Raw genomic sequence first — 26707 nt, 5'->3', positions numbered from 1 at the left:
TGTGCCAATAATGAACTGAACTGTCAACACGGCTCTTCTTCAATAACCAGTGATCACTTGTGTCTGGGCTCACGGAAGAGCCCGCGAACTCTCTCTGCAAGGGCAAAGCAGGCAGTAGTTCAGACCAGGGGAGCATTCCAGAGCCTCAGTGAAATGGACTTCCCCGGTGCCCGGGGAATTACACCAAGCCAGTGACGTGGAACCACAATCAGAACTGCAACTCGCCTGCAAAATAACACTGGACTTACTGAGGTGGGGAGCGAGCACGGAGCTGCAGGAAAATGTATTGTCTGGGATTTGGGAATGACAGAACCGGCTACAAGGGACACTGAGCGGTGAAAACCATGGGCACAGCGGAGGTGATCCTATCGCTCTTCCTGGGAATTTTGATGATCGTGTCGTTGCTGTCCAATGTCCTGGTGCTGATCTGCTTTCTGTACAGTGCTGAAATCCGGAAACAGGTCCCTGGGATGTTCATCATTAATTTGACGCTCAGTAACTTGTTGACGACTGTGCTGAACATGCCATTAACTTTAGTGGGGATCATCAATAAGGAGCAGCCGGGAGCCGACTCCGTCTGCCGACTCGTAGGCTTCCTGGAGACTTTTCTGGTAACCAATTCCATGCTGAGCATGGCTGCTCTAAGTACTGACAGATGGATTGCGGTGGTTTTTCCTTTAAGTTACAATTCTAAGATGCGTTACAAGGACGCTGCCATCATGCTGGGTTACACGTGGTTTCACTCTCTGTCCTTTCCTATTGTGGCAATCTGTCTATCCTGGGTCGGTTACAGCCGCCTATACGCCTCCTGCACTCTCTGCCAGACCCGAACTGATGATCAGACCCAATTTGTGGTTTTTACGGTAGTTTTTCACGCCCTCAGTTTTCTTCTTTCGTTAATAGTGCTATGTTTCACCTATCTGAAAGTGCTGAAAGTGGCGCGATTTCACTGCAAGAGGATAGATGTAATCACCATGCAAACGCTAGTGTTACTGGTGGACATTCATCCAAGGTAGGCAGCCCACGCCGTGGGTCTGGTCCGACAGCATTTACTGCTCTGTTTTCGAATAAAGAAATAAATGTGCATGAATATATTGTAGAGTTCATATCTTTTTTGCAGTGATCCTCCCTGTAAGCATTGACACACACACATTTTTACCAAATAGCAAATGAGGATGTCCTGATCTGTGTGTACAGGTTGTGACTAAGATGTTGTTGTAATTTATAATCATGTTTGTATTTTACTACATTCTACTACATTATCTGCATTCCTGGGTTACTTTTAATTACCACAGGAGATTCCCTTTCTTCCTGCACGTTTGTATTTTTGAGGATACATACCTCCTTTACAGTTTGTTGTTGCCCTGGCTATTCACCTGGAAATGACGGATATATTCGAGAAAGTTAATGAAAATGAAGTCTTCGTCATGAGTGCGCTGTGCTAGTTCTGCAGATTTCTGCGTCGCCTGACGTATCCAAGCAGCCCACGCTCGCAACAATATCAGTTGATAAAAATAAAAAACATCCTAACATTATGCACTCTGCAAGAAAACTACAAAGCATAGCAAAAATAACTATTTCTAACAACCTTCCGTTTTAAAATCCCAATATAAACGGACTGTATCAATAATATAGATAGACATGCGACAGAATGTGGTGCCTTGATACAACAAGTGGTGCTCCTGAATTTATACCCCAACATCTCAAATTAAGGGTAACATTTGTAATGATCAAGTTTCAAAACATTTGTTATTATGAAATTGCTGGACTGGGAGGAATCCCCACAACATGTCAGTTTCAAGAGTTCAGATCGGTGATTTCAGCAGAGTGGATTGCGGAATATTGTTCTGCAAATTCATATTCCCCGATGCGACCTCAGTTGATCACACTTACTAAAATAACCGAACGACAAAATACCACGCGGGGGATATTAGATTACCACATTTCTGATGAAAAGGATGCGCTGACAAATTCTCCTTTTTGATATTATCCCAAGTATTCGATGAATCTGAGAATTTTTGGTTTGAAATCCCTCTGATGTGATTTACCACCAATTTTTTGTCTTAATTTCATTGGATCTTTTCGGCCTCCAAGCAGACAAGTAATCATATTGACACACACACACTGTTACTGTTATGATAGTGATAGGACCCTTTTTCAGCAAATCCTTATGTGTTTGAGTCGGGTTTATTTTACTTTTATGCTTCCCCTGTTTCTTGCTCCTTATTTTTAAAAAGCCTTTGCCTTTGTCAAATACACCAAAATTGATCTTCCTGTTACAGAAAATGCTCAAATTAAGAGAAAACAGTAATCATAATTGACATTTAAATTTCAGCTTGAGATGAAATGCAATTAACTGGTAGTACATCATCATGTGTCACAGCTTTATATTAATATTGAAACAGAAAAGCACATGGCTTTGAAGTTTGTTTCTGAAGTTGTCTCTGAAAGAATATATTTTTCTTCTCAAACCCCAGATCAAAAGTGGACAATGGACTTGGTTTATTTAAACACAATTTCTAGAATAAGTCAAACTTTGAATAAATCTAGAACTCTATTAAAAAAAAAAGTGTGATAATGGAGAGTTGGCTCAAAAAAGGACAGGACTGAATGCTAAATCTTTCAATCTCCAACACATTCAGAAAAGTTAGGAAGAGGGAGAATGGAAGAGAGGTGACAGTATTGATTAAGGAGTGGAGTACTGGAGAGCATATCCCACATTGTTGAAGGACAACATTGATTTGGTGAGAATAAGATACAATACAGGTGCCATAGCATTGCTGGGTACATTCTATAGGACATCAACTAGAGTGAAACAACTTTTCAAATAAATTATTGAGTGGTGCAGTATTTATAAAGTATCTGTAATGGGGGACTTCAATTAACCAAATGTACATTGAAATACTGGGAGTGCAGGGACCAAGAATTCCTAAAGTGAATTCAGTAGAATTTTCTGCCAAAGTGTATTTCTAATGGAGGCATTGTTAGACCCCATTCTTGGGAATGAGGTAGGCCAAATGGACCCAGTGTCAGTAGGGTAACACTTTGGAATAATGATGATTATATTATAAACTTTAAGTAGACAATTAGAAAGTGCAAGGAAAAATCTAGAGTAAGAAGAAATAACTAGGAGAAAACCAACTGCAAATGAGGTACAAATAGATCTGTCCCTGATAAATTGCAATCAAAGATTGGCACAATTGACTGTATTTGAACAGTAGGCTGCCTTTAACGAAGAGGTAATTCTGGCCCAGTCAAAGAATATGAAGCAGAAAGAAAGTGTTAGATGTCAGATGATTAAAAAATTGACAGCTAGTTCTCAATAAGGCAGGGTTATAGACAAAGTCAAAACCTGAAAGCAAAGGGAGTGTATGGAAAGAGATTAACAGTTAATATGAATGAGAATCTAAAAGTCTTCTGTAGGCATTTCAGTAACAAAAGAGTGGGAAAGGGAGTATGATCATTTTGGATCTAAAAAGGGATTTCCACATGGACACAAGGGCAAAAATGAGTTACTAAACAAATACTTTGCATTTGTCTTTACTAAGGAAGTATATGCAGAGCAAGTCACAGTGAAATAAGAGTAGTTGAAGCACTTTATCAGCAATATCAAAAAATAGCTCTTAAATGCACTGACTATGCTTAAGTTGATAAATTTCCAGGATAAGATGAGATGCATTCAAGGATTCTGATGGATTTTGCAAAAGCACTGGCCATAATTTTCTAATACATCTTAGGTAGAGGGTTGGTGCTAGAGGACTAGAATTGCAAATGCTATATCATTGTTCAAAAATTACTGTAATGAAAAACTGAGCTACAAGCCAAGCATTTTAAATGTGACAGTGGGAAAATTTTTAGAAAAGGTAATTCAGAACAAAATTCACAATCAGTTGGGAAAATGAACATTAGTTAACAAAAGCCAACACTGATTTGTTAAATGCAAATACTGTCTATTTAACTTGCATTACATTCATTTTTGATGAAGTGATAGATAGGATGGTTGAAGGCAATGTAATTGATAAGGTGTACATGGATTTCCAACAGGCAGTTAATGATGTATCTCATAATATTTTTTTCACAAATTAGCATTCATGAAATAAAAGAGACAGTAGCAACATAGATGCAGAGCTTAATAATTGGCAATAATGGTGAATGGTTATGGTTTGGACTGGAGGAACATTTATTGTAAAAAATTGTGGATAACATAAAACGTGGAAGTGTTGTGCACAGTGAGGGGACAGTCTGAAAATTCAAAAGTTTGTTAAAATAGGTGGGCAAGTAACAGACTAAAAATAATGCACGTAAGTTTGAAACTACTAATTTTGGCAGGAAGATTGAAGAAATGTAACGTAAAATAATGGGTATCATTATAAGAGGGTGCAAGAAAAGAGGAACTTATGGACATATACGCACAAATCACTGAAGGTAGCATGGACAATTGAGTAAGCAAACAATAAGGCCAATGGAATCATGAGTTTTATAAAGATATGCATAGAGCATGAGAGCAAGTTACCTTTGACAAATCAATATAAAGTGCTGTTTCAGCCTCAACTGGAGTATCGTAGGCAGCTCTGTGCACTATACTTTAGGAAAGGTAAAAACTAGGAGCAAGACAGGGCCATTTGGTCCTTTGAACCTGCTTTACCATTCAGTTTGATCGTAACTCAGATTCTATCTCAATGCCACATTCCTTGTTTCTCCCCATAACCCTTGATACCTTCAAAATCTAAAAATGTATCTATGCTTTTCTTGAATACGTTTAATGACTTGGCTTCCACAGCCTTTTGTTGTAGGGAATTCCATGGGCTAACTACCCTTTCAGCAAAGACATTTTTCCTCGTCTCAGTAATAAATTGTCTATCCCATATCCTGAGACTGTGTCTCCTGGTTCTAGACTCCCCAGTCAGGGAAAACATCCTCTCTGCATCTAGTCTGTCCAGCCCTATTGGAATTTTATATGTTTCAATTGGATTTCCCTCTCATCCTTCTAAACTGTGGTGAATACAGGCCCAGACAAACAAATCTTTTCTCATAGGACAGTCCTGCCATTCCTGTATCAGTCTGCTGTACTTCTGCAGCATTCCCTTTATGACAAGCCTATCTTTTCTTAGGTAGGGAAGGCAGTGAGTGCATCAGAGTACCAAAAATGATTCAGAAGAAAGGTCTGCATGATGGAAAGTTATGTGTGGATTGGAGAAGCTGGAGATCATTTCTTAGAATGAGAGAACAGTAAGAAGAGATTTGATACAAAGCTTCAAAGTCATGAGCAATCTGGACAAAAAGAATGTGCAAAAATTGTTTCAGTTAGTAGGAGGATTGGAAGCAGAGATCACTGGTTTAGAGATCACTGGCTTAAGGTGATTGGCAAAAGAAGCAACAAAGATATGAAGAAAACATTTCAGGACTTGGAATGTACTGCCTGAAACTATGGTGCAAGCAGTTTCAGCAAGGCCTTCAGAAGAAGTCTGGATAATTGCCTGAAGAGAAATAATTTGCGGGGCTGCAAGAAAAAGTGGTGTTGGTGAATTCCTCTTGCAGAAAGTCAGCATGGGTATGACAGGCCAAATGGCTGTGTTGTTACCATTTTGATTTAAGATGTGATTGACATTTATAAGAAATGCCTGCGAAACTAACCAGAATAAAATCCATGGTTGGTCACTTCTGTAAATATACTTTTAGTAAAATGTGTTGACCAAAAACCTGAAGGAAAAGAAATATATTCATTGAACTATTCCATGTCCAATCCCTAAATGAGATCTCTTTAGCAATTGGAGTATCTTTTTAAGCGTCAACCCAATTTCATCATGTAGTCGTTGAACTACATTATGTACTTTGAATAAAGGCATATCTCCTGTACCTGTGGGTTTCTCTACAGGTTTTTAATAATCCAAGAAAAAGATATGAACAACAACGAGAATCAGATAGTGCATTTATCTTCGTAAAAGATCTCACTGTGCTTCACTGCAGTGTTAAAAAAGCACAAATTATGACAAACCACATAAGTCAGCATTAGAATAGGTAAACAAAATTTTGGTCACGGAGTTAGGTTTTAAGGAATGTCCTAAAAGAGGCGAGATAGTTTGAGATGCAGAAATGCTTACAGAAGTTCCTGTAAGTTAACCAGGACAAATGTGAAGTGATGCATTTGGAAGGTCAGGTATAGGTAGAAATTATACAGTGAATGGTACAACCCTTAGGACTATTGATGTGCAGAGGGATCTGGGTGTGCAGGTCCACAGAAGGTGGCAGCACAGGTAGATGAGGTAATAAAAAAAGGCCTATGGCATTCTTGCCTTCATTGGAAGGGGCATTGAGTAGAAGGATAGATAAGTTATGCTGCAGCTTTATATAGCTTTAGTTAGGTGAGACTCAGAATATTGTGTACAGTTCTGGTCACCACACTACTGGATGCTTTGGAGAGGGTCCGGGAAATGTTTACCAGGATGTTGCCTGGTATGCCTATATAGCTATGAAGGATTGTTGGATAGACTGGGTTTGTTTTCACTGGAATGCAGGAAGGATTGAGGGGGTGACCTGATAGAAGTTTATAAGATTATGAATGGCATGGATAGAGTGGAAAGTATGAGGCTTTGACTCAGGGTGGAGGGGTCAATTACTGGAGGACAGAGGGGGTTCAAGGTGCGGGGGTAGGGTAAAGTTTAAAAGGCAAGTTTTTCACACAAAGGGTGGTGAGTGCCTGGAACGTGTTGCTAGAGGAGATGGTGGGAGCAGACAAAGTAGCAGCGTTCAAGAAGCACTTGGGTGAATACAGGAGCAGGAAGGGAATGGAGGGATATAAACCTTGTAAGTGAAGACAGTTTTAGCATGGAAGAGCAAAATGTGTTGGCGCAGGCTTGGAGGGCCAAGGGCCAGTTCTTGTGCTATATTGTTCTTTGTCCTTTGTTCTTAACCAGCTGAAGGCATGAGGACTATTTGTGGAGTGAATAAAATCTTTTATAGGGAAGAGGCTAGAACTGGAGGTTTGTAGGCTGTGACAAGGTCACAGAAATGAAGAAATGTAATTATGGAGCAATTTGAAAACAAAATTGAGAATTTTTAAAATCAAGGCATCACAGGACTAGGAGCCAATGTAGGTCTGTGAGAACTCAATATTGGAACTCTGTGTTAGAATACAGGGAGCTGAGTTTGAAATGAGCTCAAAGTTACAGAGAGTATAAGGTGGGAGGTCAGCTGGGAGAGCTATGGAATAGTCAAATTTAGAGGTAAATGGAGGATACAGCAACAGATAAGCTAAGGCAGGGTTCAGAGTTCAACAATGTTTCAGAGGTGAAAGGAGGCATATTTGGTGATTGAGAGGTTGTAGTGTCAGAAACTTAACGCAGGATCAAAAAGAATTGAGTTTGCAAACTACCTAAAACAGAAATAAAAATTGCTGGAGAAACTCAGCTAATCTGGCAGTATCTTTGAAGAAAAAACAGAGTTAACATTTGCAGTCTAGTGACCCTTCTTCAGAACTGGTTCTTCTGTTTATTTTCCTCCACAGACACTGCCAGACCTGCACAGTTTCTCCAGCAATTTCTGTTTTTGTTTCAGATATCCAGTATCTGCAGCTCTTTGTTATATATTATCACATGCTCAGACATTGGCCATGAAGAGGGATGGGTTTGGTGACTGGGGTATGGAGATTGTGGTGGGGATTGGAGTCAATGATTTAGATCTTGCCAATATGTAATTGGAGGTAATTTATATTTGTCCAATTTTGAATGTCACAGAAGCAGTGTGTCAAATCAGATGGAAGGGAGGAACTGAGAGATGGTGAGGTACAACTGGATATTGTCACCCTCTATTTGAAACCTAAAATTGTGTTTTTAGATATCAAAGCAATATAATGCCATGCATATATTTATAAAGAATTCAATAAGCTAATTGTTTCTAATGCCCTTGAGCAACATAGATTGGTCTGTCTTGGGACATACAAAGGGCTGAACACAGCACAGTTTGCATCAAGTTAGATTCTCGTAATGTAATAAAAAAGGCAGAGTGAAAGTAATGTGTAAAGTCAAGTCACGATTAGACCAGGACATGATTCAATAGTAAAGTCATGTTATGCAAGGATAGCATAGGAAAAAAAATCTTTAAGCAAGTGATTCCACAAATAGCCTCTCTAGTGAAAACTTGGAAATGACGCAAGCATGTGCTAGAGCACAATTTGTTTTTCTCTTGGTCATAGTCAGAATTAATTTGGGTGCAACTAGTGATCTAGGTTATATATAGTTGGAATCACGGCTACCATTTTTCAACCTGTTTTAAGTTCAATAATATAAGAACAAACTATTTTCCTGGCACCACATTAAATAATATTGCTATTTCTATCTTTTTGCATTATTAAATATAAAATAGTGAAGCACTGAATTTAGTGCAGACTATTTTTAATGTTTGCTCATACATACATTCATATGGTTATATTTGTCATAAATTTGTAAAAATCTGTGAATAATACTTCATATTGTTTACATATAATACATTGTTTAGGAGAGTGTCACATTGTTTTACTTCTAGTTAAATATATATTTGTGCTGAATATCAAATAATTGTCAAGTAAATTCATTTTTAATTACTCCCCTTAATGTTTCTGTAAAATTAATGAATTTAGTAACTGTGGTGATAAACAGCAAAGCATATCTGGGGCAACTTTGCTTATTTGAAATTGGAATTTGGCTACTTTAAATATTGATAACAACCGAACATTTTATAAATTGTATATCTTCCCAACTACAAGATCTTACTTGTTGACTTTACATAACAAAATAGAGTAATTGGTTTAGCATCAACTACTGATGACTAAGGGTCAAAACAGCAAACTACTTTTTTTTTATTCTTTTATGGGATGTGGATGTCACTGGTTAGGCTAGCATCTATTGACCATCCCTAAATGCCATGTAGAAGAAGGTGGTGAGCTGCCTTCTTAAACTGCTGCAGTCCTTGGGGTGTAAGAACACCCATAGTGCTGTTAAGATGTGAGTTTCAGGATATTTCAACAGTGAAGAGAGAGTTACAAAGCAGGATTGTGTGTGACTTGTCAGAGAACTTGCGGGTGGTGGTGTTCCCATGCATCTGATACCCTGTCCTTCTAGGCTGTGGAAGGGTTTGGTAGGTGCTAAAAGACGAAAATTGGTGAGTTACTGCAGTGTATCTTATCGATGGTACACATGGTTGCACTGTGGGTTAGTTGTGAAGGGAATGGATGTTGAAGGTGGTAGATAGGGTGCCAATCAAGCGAGCTGCTTTGTCCTGGATGGTGTCAGGTTATTGATTGTTGCTGGAGCTGCACTCATCCAGGTAATAGGTGAGCACTCTGTCACACTCCTGACTTGAGCCTTGTAGAAGAGGGACAAGCTTTGGGGTGATTCCTTTGTGATTCTTAGTAGCAAATGTTTCTGACTTCATGGAATATTATATATAGTTGCTTCTCTATATTTCTTTGCAGTGTAAGACAACGCTGCCTGGAAGAACAGAAACGGCGAAGACAACGGGCAACAAAGAAGATCAGTACTTTCATCGGCACCTTTATACTGTGCTTTGCACCTTATGTCATTACAAGGTGTGTATAGTAATGTAGTCTTATGCCATAGCAAATTCTGCAGCACAATGATCAACTGACAGATTTGCATACTTCACAGAAAACAATATTTGTGAAGCTGGATAAGTTGAATGCAACCTGTTTCAGATATATTATTTTGTTATTTATTCACACTTTTTAAATTGTTGTTCTTGTAGATTAGCTTAAACTGGACGAGGAATAAACCTGGATTTGTCATAATGCATTGGCTTGAAATATCAGAATTTGAACTATGCCTTGAGATATTATGCAGGATGCTTTTAAAAGACAATGACACTGCAAGTAATATTGTCAAGAGATATAAGCCTGTTAACGGGCATCAGTGCGTAAGATAATAGCTCAACTACTTGGGGGTTACAGGGAAGTAATCTCAGTAGTATAAGGCTCCTACACATTTTCATGTGTTACCAAATATCTATTCAGAGTAAGTGAATTGTCGGGACTGCTGCACTGACAATGTTGATTAGATTATTATTGGTAACATAAAGAAAGAATTGTGTGGGAAGTACTTCAACACTGATTTATTGCCTCGGCAGTGAACAACTAGCTCTCATATTCAGAAGGTATTTTTGATTTGCTGGTTTCAATAGTTGAACTGTGGCATATTTGAGCTGCAAATTACACTTTTTTGCACCCTTTAAATATTGGTTTTTGAGCAGTACTGTTAACACTATTGGAAGAAGAGCATCAGCAGAATTAGAGATGGCCACCAGTGGTGCCAGATAGCAGAATGTCAGATTCTGCTGGTAAACAACATACCTGATCGCAAACCTATACCAAAGAATGTGAGGATTAATATGGCAGCACAGTGCCATCATGCTCATAAATGTCTTAGGCACCATCAAATAACTATGCAAATGGCTGCCAAAGGCAGGTCAGCACTTTTTTAATATTGTTTCCTTCCAGGGTAGCAGTAATAACTCATCACTATCAGATAGCTTGCTATCTATAGAAATGTTGAGGAGATTATAAAGTGCCTTATTCAGCAGAGGCAATAATTTGATCACTTTCATTCTGACTTGCATCAAATTGAAAAAGGGGAGCTAAATTCTGCATGTCAGTTGATCTTAAAAATAATCCAGAGGGTTTGTTGTCTTAACTAGATAGTCATTCAGGCCCTTATGCTCAATATGACACATATCAGAATTCTATTCTCAATGTTCAATTTTACATGATCATAACCAGAATAATGCAGTAGAATTTCTAATTCCTTTACCTTCATTTTAAGGCAATTATCCATACTATCTTTATTTTAAGGGAATTGTGAAATTAGGATTATCTGCTACAGCAATGATTTACAGTGATTGAGCCAACCATACAAGAATCAAAACACAGATTCAATAAACTTATGCAACAGACAGAATTATTATCAAATATTAGTATCTTAACAGCACTGCAGCTGTCTTGCCTGATAGGGAGAGCTTTGCAGTACAGCTCTGTCTGTGCCTTACAAATGCTAAGCTTGCTGTACAAATTCTTTTGGGTTCAGCATGACTGTTTCCCCCACAGGTAGATGCCTCAATCTGTTACGAACAGATGTTTCAGCTGATTTTTGAGCCCTACAATATTGTGGCTTGGGGCTGTAACAAAAAAATCCCTGTGTTCAATGAGTTGGATGCACTAATATTCTTTCAAACGATGAAGTAACCACATCACTTGGTGATCTCCTCAGAGGTCAACTGATTGATGCTTTGTTGAGACAAGGCCAAATATGAATTGTGAACCTGCTTTATTTTGCTGTCAATGATTTGAGCATTCTTAACAGGTCCTGGCTTGCTGGCTCTCATCACTGATCTTGTCACTCCAATGGCAAGCTCCTCTTGCACACTTAGATTGTGTTTTCGTTATGTTCTTTAAAACAGCAATACTAGCGATTACCATGAATGTTGTGTAAACTTCAAAAAACATGAGCAACTGAGTTAGCAGTTGATGAACAATACATTAGGTTTTTTTAGGAAATACTTAATTCAGGATCTGTCATATTGGAGTGTAAAATTTGTTAGCTTCCACAACTGCAATAGTTCACAATTATATGTTATTAATTCATATTTTTCATATGTATGAGGATTATTTCTCTGAAGCAGATTTCATAAGCACACTTCACTTTCTCAGATAAGTAGGTTTGAACATCTAATTCACCGAACACCAGACTGACTGTTTATATTGAGTCATTTAGAGAGCTCACATGTTGCATGTAAAAATGTCATTAAATCTCTTAAATGCAGTGGTCTTCATATAAAATTATCCTGCTCCAACTCTGCCATATATTTCAATGTCTCACTCTCTTACCTCTGATTGTCTGTTTAAAATCCATGTGACTGAAATATCTCACTTTAGCCTTGATTTTTAAAGTGAGAATTATTATTTGTAATGTTTTAATTTTATTCAATATTTACTTTTATGCTTTACTTTCTGTTGCAAAGCAGATACCTTTTAACACAGTAACATTAGTGACAACTGCTTCATTAGCAGTAACCCCATAGTGCTTAGTATCACTCAGCTGTTACATGAAAGAAGGAGCCTGTTTAGTCTGAGATAGCAAGGTGTAGAGCTGGATGAACACAGCAGGCCAAGCAGCATCATAGGAGCAGGAAGGCTGACGTTTCGGGACTAGACCCTGTTCAGTCTATTGTGACTTCGCCACCTGATTGAGCATTTTGACTCAATTCCCTTTTCTTTGTTCGAAGGTTTCAGAAAGTTCAGAGTCAAATACAGCATTATGTTGAAGACAGATATGTTTTGCGTCTGTATATATCCTGGAGGTTACTGCATCCCTTAATGAAACAAGTTAAGAACCAACTTGTGAAAATTACAAGAATGGACGATATTTCCTTAGTCACAAAATCAACAGAGTGGTATTTGGGCATTGTTACTGTACCCAAGCCTAATGGTGCTTTTCCAATTTCTGTTGAACTTACACGATTCAACAAGGCAGTAGCAAGGGAAATTCACCTTCTAAAATTTTCGAGAAGATTTGTAGCTTGGATTGTGGATGAGATTGTAGACCTGTTTACCGAGCCAGTGTGTTTGGTTGCAGACGTTTTGTCACCCTGCTAGGTAACATCATCAGTGCGCCTCCGGTGAGTGTCGGTGTTCTGTCCCGCTTGTTATTTATATGCCTCGGTTTGCTGGGGTGGTTGGCATTACTTCCCGGTTCTGTTTTTCAGTGGATGTGTTGTCCCAGTCAAATTCATGTCCTTCTTTGTCCGTGTGTATTGAGACCAGTGAGAATTGGTTGTGTCTCTTGATGACTAGTTGGTGTTCATGTATCCTTATTGTCAGTTTTCTTCCAGTTTGGACTATGCAATGTTTACGATCCATGAACAACTATACTTCTCGCGTGAATGCCCAGAAAACAGGTACTACCACAAAGCTTAAAATATAAACCACCGATCAAAAATTCACAGGCACAAAGAACAGCTGCACAGAATGGCTGCAGAATGATAAGGGTTAAGATCAACGATGCCCACAGCTGCCTCCACAAATACAAGCAGGGAATTGCGCACCAAAAACCTTTATACTCCAACACAACCGACGAAGAATGGACACTGGAAAAAGTCGTCACCATACAACAACAAAAGACCAGAAGAAAGAAAAGAACAGCCCTACAAGAAAAAAGATCCAAACACACCCACAGCAATGACATGGACAACACAAAAACATGGATCAAGAACATTTCAGACCGATGACTTACAGATACTAAGATGACTGTCCTAGTACGCGAACTGAATTATAGCTACAGAGACGCCAAAAAAACCAACTTCCTGGCTGCGCTGGAATCAAAACTAAGTACAATGGACTCACGGAGGAAGACAACAGACCATCAGACAGACCACAGTCCCATCACTGAACAGAAAAGGTAAGTGGAACACATTCAACACAGAAGAGAAGAAAGCCCCTGGAAAGACTCAAGACAGACAAAAATATCGTAATCTTATCAGCAGACAGAGGACGCATGACTGTAATTCTTTATGGAGCCCATTATATCGAGAAAGCTAATGCACCACTAGCAGATACTGACACCTACCAACAGATGGTGATAGACCCGACACCACAGTTAGAGAACCAGATCAAAATAACACTGAAGAAATTACACAACTCAGGAGATATCAGCAAGAGAGACTACCAAAAAATGAAGCCAGAGGGGTCCAATACACACTGCTTCTATGGACTCCCTAAGGTACACAAGTCAGGGGTCCCCTCAGACCTATTGTCTCACTATCAGGCACACCAACATATAGACTAGCCAAATAACTACAAAACAAACTGAAATACTTAGTTGACAACACTACCCACTCCATCCACTCCTCCCAAGAATTCCTCAACATCATCAAGGACACCAAAATAGAGGAGGACAAGATAATGATATCCTTCGATGTAACAGCACTATTTACATCCATAAACATCAACCTAGCCAAAGAGACAATTGCCACACTGCTGGACGAATCAGGAAGGCAGGCACCCCACAACACCAACAGCATCAATAAGGACAGCACCCTGAAACTGCTGGATCTGTGCCTCACAACCCACATCACCTTCGACAACTGTGTATTCAAATGGATCAACCAATTACCAATGGGATCCCCAATATCAGGACTGATTACAGAAGCAGAAATGCAAAGCTTAGAATGGACAGCGTTCCGCACTCTACAACTGAAACTCTCGTCCGCTATGTAGATGACAACTTCATGATTATCAAATGCAATGGAAGAAACCCACTGACATATAAACAACATCCTCACCAAAATAATATTCACAAATTAGAAGAGAACAATAACCAACTACCCTTCCTAGGCATTTCGTAGAATGTAAGAACAACAGGGAACTCCAGACTAGCGTACACAAAAAGACCACACATACGGACCGGATACTTAATTACTCCAGCAACCACCCAAACATCCATAAATGGAGCTGCATTAGGACATTATTCAAAAGGGGCCACAACAAACTGCAGCAATCCGGAATTGTGCAAAGCAGAACAGGAACATTTACACAGAGTTCTTAAAAGGAATAGATACCCAAAAAGCACAATCTGCCATTACTTCCATGACAGACCACAACAAGAAGATATAATATGGCCAGACACACTAATTACCTTACCATACATCAGAGACATTTCAGACATGATCACAAGACTACTCAGGCCCCTAGGTATAAGGGTAGCCCACAAACCGACAACCACCCTGCGACAGCTACTGATGGATGTAAAGGATCTTATACCCACAACCAAAATAACTAAGCAATATACAAAATACCATGCAAGGACTGTGAGAAACATTACATAGGCCAAACTGCACGAAAACAGATAATAAGGATACATGAATGCCAACTAGCCACCAAGAGACACTACCAATTCTCACTGGTCTCAATACACATGGACAAAGAAGGACACGAATTCAATTGGGACAACACATCCATAATAACACAAGCCAAACAGAGACATGCCAGGGAATTCCTGGAGGCCTGGTATTCCAACCAGAACTCCATCAACAAACACATTGAACTGGATCCAATATACAAACCACTGAAAAACAGAACTAGAAGTGAACCACTCCAGCAAACTGAGACATATAGATAACAAGTGGGAGAGAACAACAACGCTTCACCGGAGGTGCACTGACATGTTACCTAGTAGGGTGATGAAGCATTTGCAACCAAACACATCAGCTTAGCGAGCATGTCTACAATCAAATTCACCTTTTGTCTACTGTTGACTAGCTAAATTATCCAAAAGCAGAGTATTCACGAAATTTAATGCAAATCTTGGATTCAGACAATGCTATTGATGAGCAGTTAAGATTACTGACCACATACATAACTCGCTTTGTAAGGCATTGTTTTAATGGATCACTGTTTGGAATTGCATTTTCCCCAGAGATTTTCCAAAAAACTATACAAACCATTTTAAAGATTTTCATGGATTCATATGCTAATTGGATGATATACATGGGGCATTTGTTGAAGACCAAGATCAAAAAGTGCTTTCAGTGTTAAAGCATCTACTTGAAGAAGGCCTCACACTTAATGATGAGTGTAAATTCTCAGAATAATCCAACACTTTTTGAAATACTTCATCGGAAGTGAGTGGTTGATCCTCAAAGGACTGAAGCCATTACAGAGTTTGCCATTTCAAAGTCAGTCCAGGGTCTTCAAGGAATCTTGGATGTGGTGAATCAATTTGCAAAACCTTTGCCTCCCTGGCAACTCCTGAGCCAACTCTTCAAAAAGACACAAGTTAGTGTTGGAATTCCCATCTAAACAACACTTTACAGAAGATTTAGGAAATGCTGATGTTTACAGATGTCTTAGCTCATTGTAATTCCTTATTTCCATCAATAATAGCAGCTGATGCTTCAATGTATGTTTTGGAGCAGTACTATTCCAGGAGCAGTTGATGGGTCCGTTTTGCTGTTTGCGCATTATCTGATACAGAAACATGATATGCAGTGATTGAGAAGGTGGATCTCTCAGTCATACGGGTTTGTAAGAAGTTTTCAGATTATATTTGCTGTCTGAAAGTGGTCATTAAAACAGATCACAAATCTTTGTTTTTATCTACCAGATAAAAAGGGAGGTTGCAAGATTCTGACTTTGATAGACTTTGTGGACAGTACCGCTGAAGTAAGGTCTTTTACAGATGAAGATCAGCCCTGGCCTTTTAACAACTTTGCTATTGCTCCTGTGCTGTTTGAAATTACTTCTCAGTTGAGCTCTATACTTTGAGACACTCTCTTTTGAGCATCCACTTTCCAATGCACTTGATTTTATTCCTACATGGTAGGATATTTTATAGGCTTCTCTTATGTTCATCGTTGATAGCACACCCAGTGCAAAAAGAGAAGCCTAACTTGGCGTGATTGACACTTGATATAATTCTGTACACAGCAAAAGTATTGTTATTGAAGGTCATGCTGCTGATGGACAGCTGTTACTGAATGAGTTCGTTGGGTTTCTACCTAGTCATAGCATTAGCTTATGACATCTCCATCAATTTGAGGTCAGCCTCCACACAATGGTTCAAAATGAAGGAAGTTGAAAGGCCTCCCGCCAGTCTATTTTCTTCCTTTCTGATTGTATATTATCTTTCCACGTAATACAGATAATATACACACTTGGGATATTTCTTCAAGGCACAATGTACAAGCAGTTTCAAATGACAAATTTTCTTGCAGTCATAAAGACCGAGTTGAAACATGGGCAAGATGTGATGGGTTATATCAATGCTTCTCCTGCTCCAGAACAAATGTTGTGTCATGTTAGGAGAACAGAACCCGTGCCATGAACATTGTGGGTGCAGATTTAATTTCCATTATCAAATTGTCGGCAATCCTTGTTTCAAAACACCTGCTATTGTGATGCATGCTAGTTGTTGATGTGCATAGGAAAATTTTCCTCTCTTCAAAGCATCATCATTTGTCTCCTCCCAGTGACCATCTTATATTTCATTATCAAATGTGGCAGTTCTGATCACTTTCCTTTGACAACCTCTATTCCTGTTAACAAAACAACAGCAAACACATAAAGCAATGGTGTTTTAAGAGCTGATATTTTCTTTATTCTTTGCACCATTACATTGAAAGTATCCATGCATTCATGGGTAAAGAAAGAGCAGCATGTTATGCTTGTTGAAGTTAGTCCCCTGATCGACATGCATGAAACATCATGTTCACACAACTATCCTAGCTCCATTTTGGTTGGGATAGCAATTATCTCTCATGCTTAGAATAAACTATCCAATTGTTTTACCTGGAATTTACTTAGGGGACCACCTAGTTTAGTTGTGTAATGGCTTGTGTGTGGTTAAGAATAGCAACAATTTTATATTTTGAACTTTGTTCAAGCTGAGGTAAATTTGGGCCCTGGCTCCTCTCCCTTCCCCATTCACAAAATCTCTGCAAAATTCATGGCTCAGCATTCCTCAGTAACTAAGGATTGTACCTGGAGAAGAATTTTTTTTGTGAGGTGTATTAAGATTGATAAGCTCAGCATATCACATTTTTGAGATATTTCTTTTATTCAAAAATGTGATCAAAAGCTTTAGCCAATATAACAAAGATAATGGCAAATTAGCATTATAGAAAAGTCTTAGTTATAACAAAATTTGATTATCATGAGAAGCTTCTCAAACTTTAAAGCAGACATTATGCAAATCTTTCCTGTTAAAGTGCAACTACAGCCGTTATGATATTTTGATTATAATAAACAACATTTTATTCTAAATATTTTGCAAAATGCACCAATTGATAGATATGCTTTTCTGATAATGTTGGTTTGAAAAGCAATACCTTAGAAATGAGTCAATGCCTATTCACTGCATTATAGTTACTCAAAAAGAACCACTAGGTCATGCATTCATTTGATGCTCAGTTTGGTTCAGATTTCAGCTGGAGACTGGATTTTACTTACCCCCAAACAGAGAATTTAATTTTGTAAATAGCAAAGAAAAAGAAAGTAAAGTAATAAAAAGAAAGCATTGAAACAAAAAGAAAAATCAGAGAAAAAGTGAATGATACCCAAGGAACAAATAGTGTCATGCTTTCATGCTTGGAGAAAGCTTGAAGCAGTGGAAAGTTTCACAGTTTGACAGGCTGTGATGCAAACACTCCCTCCATTGCCAACTTTCCATCAATAGCTGCAGAAGTTAATTCAATAAAACTGGAGGGATTTATTGACAAGTACAACACATACAGTCACAGGGGAGAAGAAAGTGTCCACCCAGCGATCCTGCTTGATGTCACGACAGAACCAATTTCTCTAGCTATCATGGTTTGGGTATTTTCTGAAGAAAGGTCCCCACCCGAAATGTCAACTTTCCTGCTCCTCTGATGCTGTCTGGCCTGCTGTGTTCCTCAGGCTCCACATTGTGTTGTCTCTAGCTATCACCCCTTGGATTGGAACCATGTATCTTTTGATACTGAGGTGGGGATGCTACCACAAAACCAAAGATTTCTCCATTGACAGCACCTACATACTTAACAATCCATCTTTAGTACTTTCTTGAAAATAATAGGTTACTATAGGATCTCATCTTTTTTCCAGAATGATCTCTCAATTTGACAATGTTACGTTGATATAAATACATGTTACTGCTTCACATTAACTGTTCTCCTGTCATAGGATCTACAGTTCATTCACCAAAATTAGAGTTTAGATTCATTGGCATGAGTATTTTGAAGATAGTTTTACCTTTTCAGCAAGACAATATTCCAGTCATTATCAAATATTTATCTAGAAATGTTATACTATTCCATGATATTAAAAAATGATCCAAATTCACAGTCATTATTTTAGTACAAGTGCCTTGTTAAATAGAAATTATCTTTGACGCAAGTGCCAAATTTATTTTTGTCTTGTACAGACTGTAGATTGTCATAGATTGTATCAAAATGTTTAATCATATAATCATTCAGTTTTTCATTAAAGCACTACTTGTTCAAACAATTTTCCAATCAGTTTCCCCTCTCTCCTACTGTGGGTTGTTCATCTCTGGTTGGGTATGGTTTCCTGGAAAACAGTGATTTGCAGAAAGCCATTGAACTATGTTGGTCTCACTTCAGAAATGATTCTCTGTTCAACTGATGATGGAAATACTCTTTTAAATACATTTTGTAATCACTACTACCTGGGTTGTCAATCCATTGACATAGCTGCTGCCTTAAATATCCAAACGGACCTTTGCATTCTAAATTCACAAAGCACAAACCTGCATTCTAAGCACAAACCTGCATTTATTGATAAAACAAGCATTGAGGTTAATTATCCTTTGTTAGTATTTTTCCTTTTTTTTCTCTTTAAAATCCTTCTTCATTCACCTTGGGGTTTGGGTGTGAGGGTATGTGACAGATGTCTTTAAAGTAGCTCTTTGACAAGCTTGTCAAGTTGTGCATCGCAACAATGCTGGAAGGTTTTTTCTCATTAATCCTTCATATGACTTTAATAGAACTGACAACATTTATCCCCTTGGTGAAGTCTGCATGCAATTGTCAATCAGGAATTTAACTTAAACTTAGTCTGCTAATCAGATGTAAACTGCTATCATTCAGTAGGTACTTTTAATCAGACTGTTTTATTCAGCAGTCTAATTTTTTTTAAAAAAACAAAAAGCTTTATTCTTCATTTTTCCATCATTTTAACAAAAAATAGTCAATTGCTGAAAATGTCATATTTGTATGCTTTCAGTAGATTACAGAAGTTCAACTTGATGCATATATTTTAATTAAATGTTCAGCTGGAAAAGTTCAATTGTGATGCACCACTAACCAATGTCTGTGATTTCTAATGTAGGCACTGTGCCAACATTGTATTTTGCCCAGGTTGCTGTACGCAGCCAGTGCTGAACACACTGTTGAGCGGCTGCACATCGCAACAGGGAGCTCCAGTTTGGTGCTTGAGCAGCAGCACTTAAAGCTAGATAGAACATCTTAAAAACAGTCATGCATTCTGTCTGAAGGAGGCGATGAGCTCTTCTTGGAAAAGGGTCTACCTGGGAAGAACTGGTTAATTGTGATGCAACCAGGAAAAAGGGTGTGCTTCAAGGTTCTCTAGCAGTGCACTGCTTGCTGTGGTACAGGATGTGACGAAAAAGAGAGATGCCATCTATCCTCAGGGGAAGCAGGAGATCCCCCAGACAAACATTTTGAAGATAAAGTAGGACCAGATAGCCAATGTGGTTAGCTCTGAGGACTTAGATGCAGTATATTACAATCCCAGGCAAGGCCCCCAGATTTATGTCCCAGACATTGCTGTCAACAACTGTTCACTTTCGAGTTATTTAGTTTTTTCTCCCAAGACTACATCCAAGGCTTGTCAAGGCTGCAGTCTAGCAATGAATCACTAGCACACATCCAGCTCTCTATTTGATCCGAGCAGAACCCTCCAGCCCACAGGTTGCCCTTTGTCCCAACTGCATGAAGCCAGCGAATGGCAGCAGTTGATCAATGTGGAATCATCTTCTCTGGCTCTCTTTCTCTCTCACTATCAATCTGAATGTTGAATTTCTGTTCAGTGACTGGACCCTTGTACCGTTCGGACTTCTGTTGAAGCACTCCAAGACAATCTGGCCCCTGTTCCTATGTAAAATCAAATCTAGCAATCATTGGAACATTCTATGCCTTATATCTTACGATATCCACAGCATCTCTAACAGCACACAGGCACGCAAATGGATTTTATCACAAATGCCAGAAAGGGATCAAAGACCTCACACGGGTGGTCAAGGTCAGTGAATGTTGCCATAATCCACTAATTGCATCATGACCTCAAGTGTAGCAAAATATACCACACCACCATCACTCACTTACCAACAACAATCGCTATCAATCACTACTCCTAACATTCGTAGATTCCCTTACACTGGTTGAGTAGAAATTTCCCTCCCCATAAATATTGGGAAGACTGAAGCAGTTGTACCTGGTCACTGCTTAAAAGTCTATTCTCTAGGTGCTGGCTCAATTAATCTCCATAGCAACAGTCTGACACTAAACAGTTTGTTTACAATCTTGAATTCATTTTGACCACAAGCTGAGCTTTCTACAACTGCCTAGTCTAACCTCTGTAAGATTGTCTGACGTTGACCCTACCACCTTACCTGCTGCTGAAGCTCTTATTCATTCTTTCATTATGGGCAGATTTGACTACTTCAGTGTAATTTTGCTAGTTTACAAGTTGCGGTCTCCTTCTTGTTGACAGTATGCAACAATATTCTTATGCTAAGGTAGTCTTTTTTTTATTATTTTTGCATCCCACCATGAGTCTGAGAAACCCAAAGAAATTATCTACTACTTGGCCCTTGACAACTTGAATGATAACAGATTGTTCCTGTGTCAATTGTTCTGTGAATAGCTTCTCTTTGAATAAACTTGTTATAATTTGGTTTTTCTTGACCTGTTTGCTGTCTCTTGCAACACCTTGAACATCTTCGGCTATATCAAGGATGTTTAAATCTAAACATGCACATAGACTCAAAGTTAAAAGTGTTGATTGTAAATCACATATACATTCTCAACTCTCTAACGTGTTTTTCTTTTGTAATGTAGACGTGCTTGTAGCATCTTTGTATAAGCAATCATTTGACTTTTTGTTGCCATGAAATGGTATTCCCACTTCTGCCCATCCATGGAAGGTACCTACAGTTTTACAGATGTAGTATTCCTTTGTTACAGTGGAGTACTACTTGTGATTCTGAGGTGTTTTGTTCCATAGCATGGACACTGACTCTTAGTTTCTGTTATTTGGCCAATTTCTTGCTTTGGCTAGTCTAGTCACATGTGTTTTTCGAGAGTTTGTTTTTGTCTTATGGCTCTCCTTGTTAACGTTGTCCTTCCCCTCTTAGGATTTGTGTGTGATTCTTCCTGGTTTCTACATTCAGAAGAATATAAACTGCCTTCTCCAAAGTTAAATTTTCTTTAGAGTGTAATAAATCTAACAGGCCAATTAATAATTCCAACAATAGTTATCGCTTATGAATTCTGCTTTCAAATCTTCATAGCCACAGGTTTCCACTAAGCTGTAGAAATCATTATTAAAATTATCTATGGCTTCCCCTGGATGTTGAACACTTTTGTTAAATATTTCTATTTCAAGAGTGTTATTTATTCTCAGATTAAAGAAATTGTCAAAATTACATAGAACTTCTTCAAGCAGCACAGTGGCTCAGTGGTTAGCACTGCTGCCTCATAGCACCAGGGACCTGTGTTTGATTCTACCCTCGGGCAATTGTCTGTGTGGAGTTTGCACGTTCCCCCTGTGTCTGTGTGGGTTTCCTCCAGGTGCTCCGGTTTCCTCCCACAGTCCAAAGATGTGCAGGTTAGGTGGATGGGCCGTGCTAAATTGCCCGTAGTGTTCAGGGATGTGTAGCTTAGGGGGATGGGTCTGGGTGGGATGCTCTGAGGGTCAGTGTAGACTTGTTGGGCCGAAGGGCCTGTTTCCACACTGTAGGGGTTCAATTCTAAAAAGCATCTTTGCCTGGTTCTATCATTTGGAACTTTGCAATATTAGCAGCTGTAGGTCCTATTGAAAACAATAGTATGTTTACTTGTTTTTATGTGGCTTAGTATTTAATTTTGCTAAAATTCTGTACCTTAAGGACTGTTTTCTCCAAGATGTTCATATTGGTGTTCTATTTGATCTATTTGATTTGATCAGTTATTAAATCTGGCAGGTAATATTTCACCTGCCACATTTTGCTTGTGTAATTATTTATCCTCACTTTAATGCCTTTAAATGCTGCAGTGTCTCAAATTGGTTGTAATCTATTTTGCTTGAAGATATTTACTTGCATAAATATCAATACGATTTTATTTTCCTGTTGGTGAAACTTTCAAACTGTGTGGTATCACAATGCTGTGCTCTTTTCATTCTTTTAAAGATTTTAATGCTGCCAAGTTGTTGTGCTGTAGTATAACTGTATTACTTACTGAGGGTTTTCCAGTGTTATTGCCATCAAAATGAAGGTTTCTGAATGTCTGCAGCCAAAATGGGCTTTCCTGCCTTCTTAAGAAAAAAGTGAATGCTTTTCCACCCTTCACAGCCTGATGTAAAGTCCATTTCCATAACTTTAACAAATAAAGCCTTGAGTCTGTGATAGTAATAAATTCTTCCCTTTTGAACAGCAGATTAAGTTATGATGTTATTGCAGCCTCAAAACGCTTCTTTTTTTTTTCTGATAGACTGAGCATGCAAACCTCAAGACAACCCATTTAGCTGACCTCCCGAGCATGTGGCAGAGTCTGCAGATTCCTAATTGAATTTATTCGCTAACTCAAATCCTGTTGGTCATCCTTGATCACAAAAAGAATCCCAACTCCTCGGTCAGCAGACCTAATATTTCCTAATGTAGCGGACGTCAAATTTTGCTGTACAAAGATCTGGCAAAGCCCTTTAAACATTTTATATGTTAAAGGTACTATATAAATATAATCTGTTGTATGATTTCCATCAGACTTTGAATGTATTACATTTGTGAAGAGCCATGGGATGATTTATCATGTTAAAGACATTATATGAGTACTTGTTGATTTTGTTGTTGACTTTACCCTCACATATATACCATTGCTGCAAGCCTCACAATTTGCACACACTGCTAGCTAGTGGACAATAACAACCAAATCATCAAAACAGTTTGCATTACCCTCAGTGACAAATTTCCCACTCTCTTTTGGGATAAGGTGATAGTAGCCAGGACTTAAGTGGAGGAGGCCTGATACACTCAGTTCTTGATAGAGGAGAAGTTGGCCATCATCATTAGAGTGCTCTTCGCTTAGACCATAGTCAGTAGTGGAGCACAGCCCATCGAAGTTGATGGAATCATTATGTCTAATCTTCCTCCTCAGCCCTCAATCTCTTATGATTAACAAACTAACTGGAATACGCAAACACGTCTTGGTTTCTCCAGCTACCCTAGTCCCATCACGACTCTTCATTGTACACCTTCCTTTGTGGATAGCAAAAAAACTGATACCTGATCAGTCAATGGTGGAGTAGAAAGAGGTGGAAGAGCAGAAAGTTAATGATGAGGAAGGAAAACCGATCTCACAATTGCAGACCCTGGTTCCTATACAGACATCATGTGTACTTTAGAAATAAGGATTTGCATACGCTGAGATAACAGAGAGGAGAAGTTTATAGCCAGGGCAATGAATAAGGGTAGTCCAGATATTGGCCTTGAATTTCTAATTTTTTGTGTATTCTGGAAAGTCACCATCAGTTTGAAAAATACTGGATATATCTCTTCAATTCAAGAAAGCAGAAAAGTATGGGCTAATTAGCTTAACATCTGCCATTGGAAGATCTCTGAAATCTATTCTCAAGAATGTTATAAGTCACATGACACCAGGTTATAGTCCAATGGGTTTATTTGAAGACACAAGCTTTTGGATTCTCGCTCCTTCTTACCTGGTGTCGTGTGATTTTTGACCTTGTCCACCTTAGTCCAAGACCGGAACTTCCACATCATGAATGTTACAGCAGTCACTTAGAAAATCTCAATGCAATCAGGTAGAATCAATATGCTTTTGTGAAAGGGAAATCATACATGAGTAACTTATTACAGTTCTTTGCAAAAGTAACAAGCAACAAAGATAAAGGGAACCTGTGGATGTGTTGAACTTAGATTCCCAAAACTATTTGACAAGATGCCACATCAAAGGTTACTATGCAAAGTAGACCAACGTGTGAGGGGGGAGACAAAAAGGAATGCTTAGCTAACAGGAAACAGGATCAGTGCTGATGCTTCAACTGTTTACAATTTATCTCAATGATTTGGATGAAGGAACCGATTTGTTGGTTGAAAAATGTATAGTATAATAGCTTGCTATGTGGAGACATAATATAAGCTCAGCAAACAACTACATTCGCACTTGTACAAAGAAAGTTCTAATGTCTTGTACAAAGATAGTGACAAGTATCCTATAAGAAGCACACTAACAATTTACCTTCATATAATTTAAAAATTAAACCAAGGTACTTTAGAGACATGTACGGATGATATGCACTGAATCAAAGACAGAGAGACAGCAAAGAATGGAATCTGGGTCAAAATGAAGCATTTTAACAACTGTCCTGAAGAAATAGATGTAGATGGGTTTAAGAGGAAATTTCAAGAATTGGTCCTACATTTCTAAAAAGATAGTTGCCAATGAGGAGGAGAAGGAAGAATGGATGAACAAGAGCTCAGAGTCTGCAGAATGGACATTCCAGAGTGTGGTTTTGATGGGGATGGTAGTGGGGCAGATGAAAGGTGTAGAGAAAGGGCTGAAGGCAGTTACACAGTTTGGATGGTGTGAGGCCATGGAAACTATATGGATGTATGCAATTGAGGATCTTTTAATTTGTGGACACTGACACAGGTAAGCAAGGGAAGGGTATGCAATAGGAAATGACCAGCAGATGTAGGTAAAAAGTTGGTATTGGAAGGTACAGAATGGGAAACCAATTAAGTTCAAGTGTTTTCTTGCAGATATTAATTAAATTATAAAAAAATTGATTCAACTTGTAATTGTAGCTTGAACTCACCTAAATGAAACCAATTTAATATAACAATGTGTGATTCTTCCGATCTCCTTTCATGCATGAGGGAAAATCAGAAATCCAAGAGAACTGAGTAGAGTAAGCAGTTCCTTTAGGAATTGCATTGATCTTTGATTATAATGGGAGGTCATGAAAATCATTGGCAAACTCCCTGAAGCATTAAATAGCATTGAGTTGTTGAATTGCCTGAATTATGACTGGTGATCATAATGTTGGCTGGTTCCTAAATATCTGAATTTGGGATTAATGTTATCATTTGTTTCAACGGGAAGCAAAGTTAAAATATACGTGTCTCTTGTTACAAACCATATACTTCTAATTGGATGGAATTAACTTTAAAGGCCATGGTGAAATAAATTTGTTTATGGTGCTTAATGAAAGGGTCTTGAGTGACAAAGGGGAAGGTAGACAAAGTCTTAAAATGTAATCTCTTAACAAATGCATTAGAAGCTTCCTGTTAACATTTTGTGTTTTGGCAGGCTGGTGGAGTTGGCTGTGTCAGCACCAATCAATCCATACTGGGGAATTCTTTCCAAATGTTTGGCTTATGGCAAGGCTGTTTCAGACCCCTTTGTATATTCTCTGTTGCGTCATCAGTACAAGAAGACATGGATGGACATTATTAATAGACTGCTTAAACGAAGCTCCTTAAACTCCTCGGCACTAACAGGTGAAACACCAAACAGCAATTTTGTACAAACAACTGAGTGAAATAAACTTTGCAAACAAAATAGTTTGACAGATATGTGCATTGGGATTTTTATTGGAATATGTGCCCTATGGAACTTTTGACTTTATTCTGCCTTCTAATACTTTAGACAATTATTTTGGTTAATATTTAAATGAAAATTCTCACAGCTCACTTTTGTAATTATGATTGATATTTGGTTCTTTTCTCAGGTGGACCTGGATGATTACTGTGTACTTTCAGTGAGGTCCTGTAAACTCACAAGTAAAGTCACCTTGTAACTTCTATGGGAAGGTGTAGGATTACCGGAACTGAAAATAACACTAACTAAAACACGTTAATTAGACAATAATTATTAATTGTCAACCGATTGAGAGGTGTCATTTAAAATTCAATCTCAACTAATTCTGATA

The 26707-nt window shown here is 38.4% G+C and overlaps 1 protein-coding gene across 1 annotated transcript; it reads left to right on the top strand.

Moving 5' to 3' along the window:
- On the top strand, window positions 1–26317 carry gpr26 (G protein-coupled receptor 26). Its single transcript, XM_020527195.2, has 3 exons — window positions 1–1012; window positions 9449–9562; window positions 26086–26317. The coding sequence occupies exons 1-3, from the start codon at window positions 345–347 to the stop codon at window positions 26315–26317; spliced, it is 1014 nt and encodes a 337-aa protein (XP_020382784.1). The 5' UTR covers window positions 1–344.
- The last annotated feature ends 390 nt before the right edge of the window (window positions 26318–26707 follow it).

This window comes from Rhincodon typus, chromosome 20 (assembly GCF_021869965.1).
Source record: "Rhincodon typus isolate 14 chromosome 20, sRhiTyp1.1, whole genome shotgun sequence".
Lineage (NCBI taxonomy): Eukaryota > Metazoa > Chordata > Chondrichthyes > Orectolobiformes > Rhincodontidae > Rhincodon > Rhincodon typus.
Note: the sequence above shows the minus strand (reverse complement) of the source record. Positions and strands in the feature narration are given on the sequence as shown.